The 13,252-nt window shown below is 36.6% G+C and overlaps 1 protein-coding gene across 1 annotated transcript in view; it reads left to right on the forward strand.

The window, feature by feature from the left end:
- LOC127659645 (vascular endothelial growth factor receptor kdr-like) overlaps positions 1-13,252 on the forward strand; it is an 81,856-nt gene that overhangs the window by 26,336 nt on the left and 42,268 nt on the right. The window contains exons 7-14 of the mRNA XM_052149554.1: positions 27-198; positions 308-425; positions 2,274-2,443; positions 3,332-3,488; positions 5,736-5,853; positions 11,131-11,239; positions 12,509-12,796; positions 13,009-13,155. Coding sequence (XP_052005514.1) covers positions 27-198; positions 308-425; positions 2,274-2,443; positions 3,332-3,488; positions 5,736-5,853; positions 11,131-11,239; positions 12,509-12,796; positions 13,009-13,155 — 1,279 coding nt within the window. The remainder of the gene's footprint in view (positions 1-26; positions 199-307; positions 426-2,273; positions 2,444-3,331; positions 3,489-5,735; positions 5,854-11,130; positions 11,240-12,508; positions 12,797-13,008; positions 13,156-13,252) is intronic.

The raw sequence follows: 13,252 nt of genomic DNA on the forward strand, positions 1-13,252 counted from the left end.
ACTGAACTTCCTGTCTGTGTTCTCAGATCAATCGCACTCACCAAACAAAGATAACAAGGGACCCACCTGGTAGAATCATCGTAATGACTAAAGCATTAATCATACCTAATGTGACAATGGAGGACAAGGGCACATACAGGTGCATAGTATCAAATGATTGGAAAAAGCTGCAAGATTCAACTAAGGCTTTCGTATATGGTGAGTATATGAAGATGCTGTGCTACAACCTGAACACATTCATGCTTTTGTAGAACAGTGAGTTTGAATTCATTCAATGGAATATTGGTATATCTGTTTGTTTCTACAGAACATCCATTCCTCAATGTCACTCATAATAAAAGTAAAGTCATCACTGCTGCAGAGGGTAGAAAGGTGCAGTTTGAGCCACGGGTCAATGCTCTGCCTGAACCAGACAGAGTGACATGGTAAATTACTGTTTTGCATTTAAAAATTAGAGACATGACTCAAAATGTATTGTTATGATTTGATGTGTTGATAGAGCTCTTATAGTTTTTAAGACTAGACTAGAGTAATGGTTACCTACTTCATTCCCAAGTTCTTGCAGTACTGCATTGATCAGAGGTGTGCATTTAGAGCACGCATCTGCTTTGCACTCGCTCTGCTCTGTCCATTGAGTGGAGGTTGTGACTTTGCCTGTGTATTTTTATGCTGCTAAACCAGATAATTTAGATGCGTCACTAGACTTAAGAATCAGATGAACCGTGGTACAAATGCATACCAACCTGTATAATGGAGTCTAAATAATTATTTTAAAGCAAACAGGAACTTGACAATAGATTTGATTAACTTGAGGTCTTGATTAACATTTGTAAACTAACGCCCCCCCTCTCTACTAATTTTTTATCAAATCTAGACAGGCCATATTCCAGCAGCCATCACTCCAACACCTTCTCCTTGAGTAATCCTGTTAACTGCTAATTTGGTACTAGAAAATCACTTGCCATTATAGCATTATTTAAAACACAGTTGAAATCTATTTGCTTCCTTAAATAAAGCTTAACATTGTCTTTATGTTTGTTTTTGAGTTGCCACAGTATGCAATAGACTGGCATGTCTTAAGGTCAATATTAGGTCAAAAATGGCAAAAAAAAGAAACAGCTTTCTCTAGAAATCATTGTTTTGAGGAATGAAGGCTATACAATGCTTGAAATTGCCAAGAAACTGAAGATCTCATACAAAGATGTACACTACACTCTTCAAAGATAAAGGGAAACTGGCTCTAACAAGGACAAAAGAAATGTGGAAGGCCCAGATGTACAACTAAACAAGAGGATAAGTACATCTCTAGTTTAAGAAATGGATGCCTCGCATGTCTTCAGCTGACAGCTTCATTGAATTATTCCCGCTCAACACTAGTTTCATGTACAACAGTAAAGAGAAGACTCAGGATTGCAGGCCTTATGGAAAGAATTGCAAAGAAAAAGCCACTTTTGAAACAGAAAAACAAAAAGAAAATGTTAGAGTGGCCAACAGATAATTGGAAAAGAGTGTTATGGATCTTAACCGTATTGAGCTTTTGTGGGATCAGCTAGACTGGAAGGTGTTTGTGAGAAGTTCCCGAAAAGAAAGCCACATCAATGCAAGTGCTATAGGAAGCATGGGCTGACATGCCACCTGAGTATCTGGACAAACTGACAGCTGGAAAGCCAAGGATCTGTAAAACTGTCTTTGCTGCACGTGGAGGATATTTGATGAAACTCTTTGAAGTAGTTTAGAAGTTCTGAAAAAAATTTAAAATTGTAATTGTAAATTTTCACATTATGTCCTGACTATACATTGTGATCAGTTGAATGTCAGTTTGGTGAATAAAAGTACCAATATCTTTCCATAAGAGCAAAATCTGTACATTATTCCAAACTTTTGGCCACCAGTGTATGTTGAGGATAGCAAAAAAAAAAAAAAGAAAGAAAGAAATGAAAGAAAAATAGTTCTATCAACTTTCTCAACTGTAAAACGTTGCTGTTGATGTCCAAGGTGCAAATTCATATTTTAATGGCAGGTTTTGGCACAAATCCATCTGTCTTTACGTAGATGCTAGTCAAGTTAGGCAGGTGCCAATATGGTCATGTTTTCTGACATGACCTCATCCATGAACACAACTATGCAAGGTAAAAGAAAATGCAACCCAGACTACATTGAATACAGGCTACAGTTGGGAGTCTTGGTACTGTGTTGGTGGCAACTTGTACAATGTCAAATCTGGGTATGTATTGTTATAATAAAGTAAAGTTTTAATCCGTCAATTCGAACAGGTACAAAGATGGAGTAGCCATTTCAGAAAATTTGACATGCTATGAGACAGTGGGCTATCACCTCATCATTAAACAAGTAAGACAGAAGGATGCTGGGATCTTCACTATCGCATTGTCAAACCAGGATAAGGGGCTGTACAGAAACCTCAGCTACAGGCTAGAAGTCAAAGGTATAAACATAAAACCAATATGAACTGCACATAATAATCTGCACATTGTATGTTTTTTAAACCCTAAGTATTTCACTTTCTGCACTTCAATATTTAGACTGTAGATAACAATGTCAAGACAATTCAGAGAAAATGTAATTGCTTTTTTAAGGTAATGTTGGACCAGAGTGCGAGGCCAAATAATTATTTTGCAAATTCACTTGTCCATTTGTTATTATGTTTTCAATTAATAGACTTGTGTTCAACAATGTAGTCACAAAGAAAAACATCGAAGTATTTTTTGCAGAAGTGACGATAAGCTCATCTCTGGCAAACACTCTAGCATGTGCTGTCAGGTCTGAGATTTTAGTAATGTACTGCCCAGGTTTTTCCCTGAATGTCTTGGAAACTTTCCATTCCTCAGTTTATACAAGTACTGTATGAGTGCCTCTTCTGGGCAGATATAAAATATTTTATTTAACGGCTTCTCTGTCCTGATCCTGACCTGTAGAACATGACATCATTTTAGACCCAAATTACAACCAGGGTCAAAAACAACTGAAACCGAATTGAGAGATTTCTGGTTGCAATTAAGAAACTATTTCAGGCATCATTCAACACATATTTGAAGTCCATTTAATGCTAAATCTTCAAAATATGCTGTTTTTCTCTTTCTTGTGCACAAATGCACTTCAGTATGGACAATTGCTCCATTGTTTCTCTTTCTCTCTCTCTCTCTCTCTTTCTCCTATTTAAATGTGTATATGCCTATATATTCATACTCTTCCAGTTTAGAGGAATGAGCTGAAAGTTTCTTAGTGCTAGCCAATGATCTGCTTATGAGCTATATTTCTTTCTGGGATTGATTTTTTTTAATAATTGACGTGCTGTATATTGATATCTATACAGTAAAACCAAAGATTTCTGAGGAAGGAGTGGCTCCAGTGGGCCCCCAAACTTACAGATATGGCCAGAATCACAAGCTCACCTGCACTGCATTTGGGATCCCCATGCCAGTCATTACCTGGTTTTGGCAGCCGTGTGACCCCAGCCCTGAGCTTACAGAGTAAGTCAAAAGTTGCACAACATTTGACTAATTTATGTTCCTAATTTAGATTCAGATTTGCATTGAATCAACAGGTCTTCTGATTATCCTGCTGAAAAGATTATATTAGACCACTGTGAATTTCCTTACTGGTCTGGGCCATTTTTTGCTGGTAATGCTGGTTTCATGCTGGTTTACCAACATATCCATGCTATTAACATTTTAATGGTTAATGGTTTAGATCAGATATATTTGCTATTTTATAAAAAAAAAAATTGTCATTTCCACAAAATTCCATTTGTGGCTTCCATAGAACACTTTGAACATACCAATCCATTCTGTTCTCCACCAAAAAAAATAAAAATGAAAGAAAAATAATAGAAAACAGTTGTCACCCTCCTGCTAGGTCTCTTCTCTTGCTGAGGTGTTAAAATGTATGATGAATGCTAGTCTTTACCCACAGCTCACATTATTCAAATGAACTGCATCCGTTTCCTTGACATCAGTTCAAAATAAAGTATGCTTATTGTTGAAAAATAGCCCCAGTGCTACATTCCCCAGTCATTGGCTCTGTAAATGTGAGGAGGATTTACTGGTCTCATTCCCCAAGCTTGCATTGTTCTGAAAGCAACAGTGTCCCAGTGTAAATGCCAGCCTCTTAGTGAACCTTTATGAATGTAATGGATGTCTGATTAGCTTTGGTGTGACATGACAAGAGTTTCTTGTAATTGAGAGTAATTATTTATCAAAGATTGCCGCTTGCCAAATGTGCGACAAAAATACTCTGGACTATGTACCACAGTGCCAAAGTACCACTTTGGCTTATTCAAATATAATCAGCAATGGCTGAAAACATGACAGATCATGATATAGATGGTGAGAGAAGCAGATTTTCAACAGCTAATGAGTGAGGCACATTGGAGGGTAATCGCAATGCCCTAGTTGGATGGAAATTAAAAATTTGTTCCTGCTTTATTTCACCAAAGCAGAAGGAATTAGTATTTGGCTGTCCTGGCTCATTTGATGCCTTAGACAAATTAGGACAAAAAATATATATATATTATTTATCAACTTTGTCATTTATTGAATTTATGTACAATAAGACATGTTCTTTTAGTGGTGCAGTTTCCAAATAGCTACTAAAGGGATCCAAATTCAAATACTGACCTTATACAAAAAACATTTAATCTAAAGTGTGCAATTGTTGTGACACTACCATCACCAAAATTAATTGAAAAAATAATCACTGTCTTTAAAACTGTTTGCACAGCATTGGTTGTGGGCAACAAGAAATAATTGTAACATAAAAAAAAAAATCTGATTTTATAAACCAAGCAAAATTTCAACTGCACGTGACAGCCAACCACCATACTCTTCATTGTATGGAAAAGAACAGCTTTAATATTTTGGTATCTAAAAAAAAAAGTGAAAAAATGAATACAGGTTTCGTGCGGCATGAGGGTGCCGGTGGGTAGATGATGACAGATTACTTAGTAATTTAATTATCAAGGATAATATATATTTTGTAAAGATTTGCATATAATATCCACTTGGCTCAAAAATCTGAGGTGGCACACATCTGCAGGTAGAATGCATCATGAGTGTTTTGTTGGAAAGGTACAGTGTTAAGAGATTATGTGATAGGCACAGGAGGTGCTCTTCATCCCCATGAAGGTGAGCTCTCAGAGGTTTTCTTAATCAAGGGGGGGGGGGGGTTATCAGTTGTACCTTGTTGACCGTATAGGTCTGGGATCAACCTTATCTCAGCCGGCCAGAGAGAGGGGGTGTTTCCTTTAGACGGTGACGCAGGACTCAGCCCTTCCTGTCATGGTGCTGTTTCCTCACTGACCTCCAAACTCATTAATCCGATTGTTCCTCCTCTCAAAGAGATGCAAAACAGGACTTCAGTCTCTTGTGGCTTCTAGGCATGAAACACATGACAGATTACATGCTGCTCAAATGCAGAAAAAACAGACATTTATCAAGTTCAATGAAAGCTTATGATCAATGGTGAAAGAAAAATATATCTGAAAGACATTGCCTAAAAGGGTTAATTTTGCCAACGGTTTCCTATAATATTTAAAGTAAGAACTATTTTCTGTTTCTAACTTAAGGTAGAGGGCTTTCACTGAAATGGCATGGCCTTGGTATTTTCTTGTGTACATCCAGCTTTATCATATCAGAAACATCATTCCTTAATGGTGGCTAGCAGCAATTTTAATTTCTGTATATGTTAAAAAACAAAAAATTAAAAAATGTGTCTTATAGGTGCAAATTTTACACGGATCCACTTCCTGTTGGAAACAGCACTGAGTCACTGATTTATCCTCATAATCTGATTGAGGATATCAACAGCAAGGTCAGACTGCTTAAGAGTAAAAACAAGGTATGTATTTTATGGAATTTTGTCATTATTAGTAAAGGTTTAGGTAACACTTTACAATAATGTTCAATTTTTAACATTAGTTAATGCATTAGGTATCATGAACAAACAATGAACAATATATCTTTACAGCATGTAGTAATCTTTGTTAATGTTACTCAATAAAAATACTATTGTTCATTGTTAGTTTATGTTATAGTTCATGGTGCATTAACTAATGTTAACAAACACAACTTTTGTTTTTAAAAAATGTATTACTATATGTTGAAATTAACATTAACCAAGATTAAATAATGCTGCAAAATAGAGTTAATTGTTAGTTCATGTTAACTAATTTTGTTTACTAATGTTAAAAAAATGTAACCTTATTGTAAAGTGTTACAAAGATTTGTAGGTGTCGCCTTTAAATAACTAAAAAGGCCTGAATCTACATGGTATAAGTAATTGTAATTAATTTAGTTGGGTTTAGATGACAGAAAGTGTTTATATAATGCTTAGATTGGCAGAAATGATAATTGTTTTTAAAGTAATGAGTGTGTCTGCCTCATTTGGGGAAAAAATAAATTACTTCAAAATATGAGTTCATTAAAAAGCACTGATTAAGAATACAGGGAAAGGGGGGAAATCTGATGCATTGTTTACATCTGTGTTCAATTTGAAACTCATAAAGTCTATTGAAAATCTCCATATTGGATTTCTGTAATACATTTTAAGAAAAATATAACTAGAACCACTGAAAAGCAACAATGCACATTGTATTTCCAAACATCAGAATCTGCCACAGTAGTCTTTTTGGCTAAATTACTAATGAGTGACTGTGTGTGTTCTTGCACACGTCGCATTTAACTAATAGCCAACTCTTTTTTTAGCTCTGCTGTATATGATATCGTGCTTCAGTCACCTTCAGTGTAGAGCAGAGGTCAGTAAGCAGGGCTGCTGCTGCTTTGAATGAATGTTGCCCCAGGACAGAGTTTATACTGATATATCAGTTCATCTTACTGCAACGCCATAAGTCCTCATAAACATGAACTTTCTCTCAGGGCTATACATGCACTGAATGTGACATATGTAAGTCACAGAAAATGTGACATATGTAAGTCACAGTCACTCAGGTCTCTCAGATTTTTTGACAACATTCAAAAATGATTATTGAAATCATAAAGAGCAGTGGGAACCAGTGACGTGCGGTGATGTCTTAATGAGGCTAGGCACTGAGTTATGAAAGCCAGATTACCTGATTTATTGTTTAAGCTAATAATACGTAATAACAGTGAACGTTACGCACAAGCGCGGCATATCAAGAAATGTAAAAATCAGGATGAATTATTTGTCAATAAAACAAAATAAAAAAATTAAAAAAATCAGGATGTATATCTTGTACTCTCTCTCTCTCTCTCTATCACAGACACACACACACACACACACACACACACACACACACACACACACACACACACACACAGTGAACGTTACACACAAGCGCGGCATATCAAGAAATGTATGTATTTTATATGTGTTATAATATATACGATTTTGTTAATATATCTTCATTAGATATTATTATACAAAATTCAGCAGTCAAAACACAGAACATATAACAGAACATAAGTTGTTTATTTTTTACAACATTATGTGCTTATTTTTTTATGTGCAATCTTCATCTTTATAACAGAAGATACAATACAACAATCCTTTACCTTTTCATTGTGGTAGGTTATATACAGCTTCCTTTGCTCGTCAAGTGCAAGGTCGATCCGAGATTTTCCAAAGGTTTTCAGTGTAATTTGACACTGGATGTGAGCTGACGACTTTTCATGCTTGGTTAAAGCTGCGGGCAGGTTGTTCAAATCACAATATCCCGCTGAAGTCCAAACTGTCTGACTGGTTGAAAAAAGCAGGCAGGGATAGCAGTACAGCCGCTGATTGTTAGCAGAGCCACATAGCCAATCTTTTCTTACATACCAATCAGTTTGAAATGATCGGATAATTTTTGTGCCCTTTTGCTGTACTAGTCAATCTAAGGCTGGCGTAGACCTCCCTCTTGCAATTAACTCATATTTCGAATTAAAATCGAGTTTGGAAAAAATTCTTAATTCCGTGATTACGGCCGGTGCTGTCATTTTGATTTTGAATTTGGCGGGGATTAGGCATGTACGCTAGCTGTGGTGTAATGACGTTAGCTACGCAAATGTCCAGGAATATCTCGATTTTAATTGGTCCATGTCTGATATGTAACGGAGATGATTACGGGCATAACATATTTACGTCAAAAGGCACAGCAGATTTGTGCTTTTTGCCGTACATGTTAAAGAATACAGGATCGAAGTGCGCATGCGCAACATGGGTTTTCCGCGTGTTGTCTGCAATGAATGGACCGTAAAAGCACTGCTTATTCTACCATTTGTTTTTAGTTGATTATGCGTAACTGCTACATTTGTCATCATAACGTCTAAACAATTGGAATAACACACATATTGCATATATAAATCACAAGAATAAAAAGTAAAAATACAAATACAAGTTTATTATTTAATAAACATTTTATTTTTGAATTTTGGCAGGGTAGGCAGTGCCTAGTTTGCCTACCCAGACCGCACGTCAGTGGTGGGAACACAGCAGAGTCAACTGCAGAGATGAATCCAGACAGCTACAATCTCCGTAGTTTTTGCTTAGTCAAAGCTACTATGTCTGTCACTCTCTGTCATGAGTGATGATTGCTACTATGTGCTTGTGCTGCCAAATTATACACTGAACTGTAGATATTATTACAGTAAATGTCCCAGTAGGCCTTGTTACCAAAACTATTCACCCAAAACTTAATGAAGCACAGGTTTTCATTTGTCGTGTTCCTCTACACTTGATCTTTTGTGTGACTGTACTTAGGGCTGCTCTGTAACACACTGGGTCAAAGCAAGTCGTGCGTTCAACTGCATTAAGAGTATCACTGGAAATGCAAACCAGCAGTTATAAGCTGTGAACGGTCTTTAGCCATTACCAAAAACATAAACTAGTTGCGTTATGTAGAAATTTGTATGTTCTTTTGGCAAAGATTTATGTTAATTTTCTTTGTTCATATGAGACAGAATATTCTCACAGCAGAAACGTCATTAAAAACCAATCATGCTTGTGCAAGGAGATTCATTCTCAGTATGTAATAGGTGTACATTTTGAGTTTTGCTGTATTTATGAGCTCTTGTGGCTAAAACGATGATGCGATGCAGGAGTGAAGCACAGTGTTCTATGATAACAAGGCCTGATTTAAAAGGGTGGGATTTGTTTAGAGTGAATTCCTTTCTGTCACCTCATATAAATTTCCCAGCACTGTGAATAACAGGCTGGTAAGAGCCCATCTCAGACGGTGCCTTGTAACCACAGAAGGAGAAAGAGTGGGGATGGGGCCGGTCACAGCAGCTTAAAGAGAAAGTAATGTCACTCAGAATTTTTGACTTGGTCATAACCTAACAAGCAAAGCATTTGGACAGATTCAGGTAAATGGTAAAATCAGTGCTCTATGATCATCTTTTTAATCCTGATTCTTGTGTTTATTTTAGAGCAATGTGGCATTAAAAATAATTTGCATTTCAGACTAAACAATGACATACAACAGGTCTACAGATTTACAGTAAATTAGCTCCACAGCTCATTTCTGTCTGTCCAATAGCATATATATGGAAGAAATCCTAACCTTAGCAAAAATATGACCGTTCCATGCCAGCAAACAATGAAAGTGCCTGTTGTTCAGAGCCAAAGCTGCTTCAAATACGTCTTACAAACAGTCTATGAACCCCAGGAAGTAAACAAAAAAATGGGTATATTGCTCCAACATAATGCACCCAGAGCATTTCATACCTTTGATGGGATGGCCAAGAAAACAGATGTCGTTTTAAACAGAAAACAGCACTCAGGAATCTGGACATTTGCCAAAAAACAATTATCATTATGTCTACTTAGGCTATTAATGAGTTCCACTTGAATGGTAACAATTTAATGCCTGGTATTTTAAATGTGTATCAGGAAATTGTTTTGTGCTTTCAGTGACACTTTTGGCTTCTAAACTCCAGATGTAGCCTACTATAAAAGTGAAAGGCTAAGGGCTGTAAAAAAAAAAAGGGCTACTTGTAAATGATCCTTGTGATCCAAAGTTTGATGGGTAGATGTCATTGATTGTCATTGCTGTAACACATGATATTGTCTTAAACTGTTCCATATTGTTGAAAGTTTTTATTGTGTTAGTCTACTGAAACATTAAAGGTTTAATTCAGCCAAAAATGAAAATTCTCTCATAATTTACTTACCCTTATGCCAACCCAGATATATGGCTTTCTTCTGCAGAACACAAACAAAGATTTTTAGAAGAATATTTCAGCTCTGTTGGTCCTCACAATGCAAGTTAATTCTGACCAGAACTTTGAAGTTCCAAAAAGCACAGAAAGGTAGCATTAAAGTAAAGACTCCAGTGGTTAAATTAATATCTTCAAAAGCAATATGGTAGGTGTGGGTGAGAAACAGACACATATTTATCATATTTACATATACATATTTACACATTGATAATTTATAGTAAAAAAGGACTTAAAGTTGCACTCAGTAATTTATTTCCTCATTAAAAAAGTTTAACTCTTAAAGACATGAATTGTAATTTTGCACTATATGTAGGAAATCATGACGACTCATACTAAAATGAAGACTCCAGTCATATTAGTAACCTTATAAAAGCTGTTTTATTCTACAAGAAGAGGGTCCGCACATTTGGGCTGCCATGTTGGAATCACATGACCAGCCGAATATGACTCACTTCTCAGTAACCGTCCTGTTATTTGACACTTTCAATCATTGATTAAAGTAATCATGGCTGACTGTGTATACTACATTTCTACAATGGCATCTGGAACTGAAAAATATTGATTTTAAATGATGTTGCATCCAGGCCGCTTGGTGTCAGTGTAAGTCCAAGGTGAAACAAAGACAAAAGTTACTGAGTGCACCTTTATATATTGATTTATTTCTCACCCACACCTATAATATGTCTGAATATATAGATTTAACCACTGGAGTTTTATGCATATTACCTTTATGCTGCCTTTATGTGCTTTTATGAGTTTCACATTTTTGGTTTCAAAGTAATGGTCATACACATCCGGGATGGCATGAGGGTGAGTAAATGTTAAGAAAATGTTCATTTTTGGGTGAGCTAACCCTTTAACATTCCTAAGGTATATATATATATATATATATATATATATATATATATATATATATGCTCTTTGTTCACCCCCATAGACTATAGGCACCCTGGTGGTGAAAGCAGCTAATGTGTCTGGGGTCTACTCTTGTACAGCCAGGAATGAACTTGGGAACCGGACCATGAGAATCCCTTTCTATGTGGATGGTAAGTGGGCATGCTACATTTACTGAAAAAACAATCCAGTTCAGAAAAAACTTAAAACATTTCAGTATTAAATTTTGTTGACAAAAACTTTGTGGGATTTTATTTACAATACTGTAATGCATGTTCACTTGATCTGTACATAATCAATTTCTTCACAAACTCAAGAATGCACTCACTGGATTTTGCAATAAAGAGAACATGTGTGGTGGTGATGGTGGGGGGCATCAATTTAGGGTAAAGGATAGCAAAGGTTAAATATGGCCAGCTTCATATGGAAATATCCAAAGGATAAGCTCTACACTTTAAAATCGTAACTGTGATAAACTGTGAAGGTATTTATTTTAGTTTATACATGGTTACTTTTTAAGGGTCAGATCTGATAGAAATAATGTAATCAGGTTGCTGTGGTCATTTTAAATAATATTATTGACTTTAATAAAACCAGTTAATTTAGACATCACATGAAAACATTTTTTAGTGTCCCCACTGCTGGGTGAATCACTTTTATATTTTGTTGATCAGGGTCAAATGTTCATGAAATTAGTAACCCATCCACTGGGTTATGTAATGAAGAGTGCTGTAAAAGCATTGAAACTGTGCCTGGATTGGAATGATGAGTTAAAAATGAGCTGGAATGAACAGCACATGACACTGATGGAGTGAGATAATTGTGCTATAAAAATGGAGTTGAGAGAAAAAATGGTGGATGTCAAGTGGCAGGTAGCCAGAACAGAATAGGATACCCCAGAGATTATGATGTGCTATGCAAGAGGTGAGGATGACTTTGTGCGCAGGAATGCTGGTCAGAGGGATGAAATAGTAATAACAGCTGTCTTCTCTTGTGGGACCTAGATTGCTGTGAATAAACAAGCATTTCACAGGCTCCCTAGAGGCCTGGCCTCAGCCTGGTTCCTATTGTAGTGCTTAGAGTCAGCCGTCGCTGCCGCCATTTGCCAGCAACATGCTTTCAATTAGGAGTGATGAAACGGGAAAAAAATGCACATTTGACATTCCTGGTATGTCAGTGTGCAGCATAGCATTTGTAGTGTTGACTAGAACAACACAACCTTTTTCAAAAGTACATCTATGGCGTATTTTCGGGACCTTTCAAGGCATATGGTTTTGTGAGTTAGTCACACTATGTCTGATTGTAGAATGCAAATTTTGCATGAAAGTATGCAATGAAAGGGCTGTCTGTTGACATACTGCAATTGAGCTAATCTTTTCCATTCAGTCCATTAATGTCTTGTTCTTTTGTATCTTCACTAGATCATCCACAACCTTTTGAAATCGAGCCCTTGACAGCCATTGTTGGAGATGACATAAAATTGACTTGCAGGGGCACAAGATTCCTCTATGATAGGTTGAGTTGGCTTGATCCTCTGGGCCACACAGTGCCCAGTAGCGAAACCATTCTTAGGATCGAGACGTACACCATAACTTTGTTTATCAAGCTGACAAATGTCTCCAGAAACCACACACTGGGCTATGAGTGCCAAGCTTTCAATGTATTCTACAATAAAGTGGTCAATACAACATCTGTTTTGACTATTAATGGTGAGTTTCATTTGCCAAGGACCAAACAGATTTGGTCTTTGTCCAAGCATCAGCATATATCATATCACATTTCAGAATAAAGACTTTTTATGATGCTGATTATGAAACCGATATTTCTAGTACATGATAAAAGTCTTACATTGCTAGGTTATAATTAAAATAAATGAATGGAAATAAGTTTACACAGTGTAACTCCTCATTGACTGAAACAGAGAGGCAAGTGCCCTGGCTGATGCAGAATTTGACCAATCAGGACGTGAACAGCAGCAGCACCCTGACATTGGCCTGCCTTGCTTATGGTGTTCCGACCCCCTATATCACATGGTACAAAGACAAGGCTCCTGTCACAGAAGGACCAGGTGAGCAGCAGTGTGTTCGGGACTAACTAAAGGCAGCAACAATTTTTTCTGTAGCACTAGACTAGCCAAAAACTGAGTAGCTTTTGCAGTAGCAATC

The sequence above is a fragment of the Xyrauchen texanus genome, chromosome 19 (assembly GCF_025860055.1).
Source record: "Xyrauchen texanus isolate HMW12.3.18 chromosome 19, RBS_HiC_50CHRs, whole genome shotgun sequence".
NCBI lineage: Eukaryota > Metazoa > Chordata > Actinopteri > Cypriniformes > Catostomidae > Xyrauchen > Xyrauchen texanus.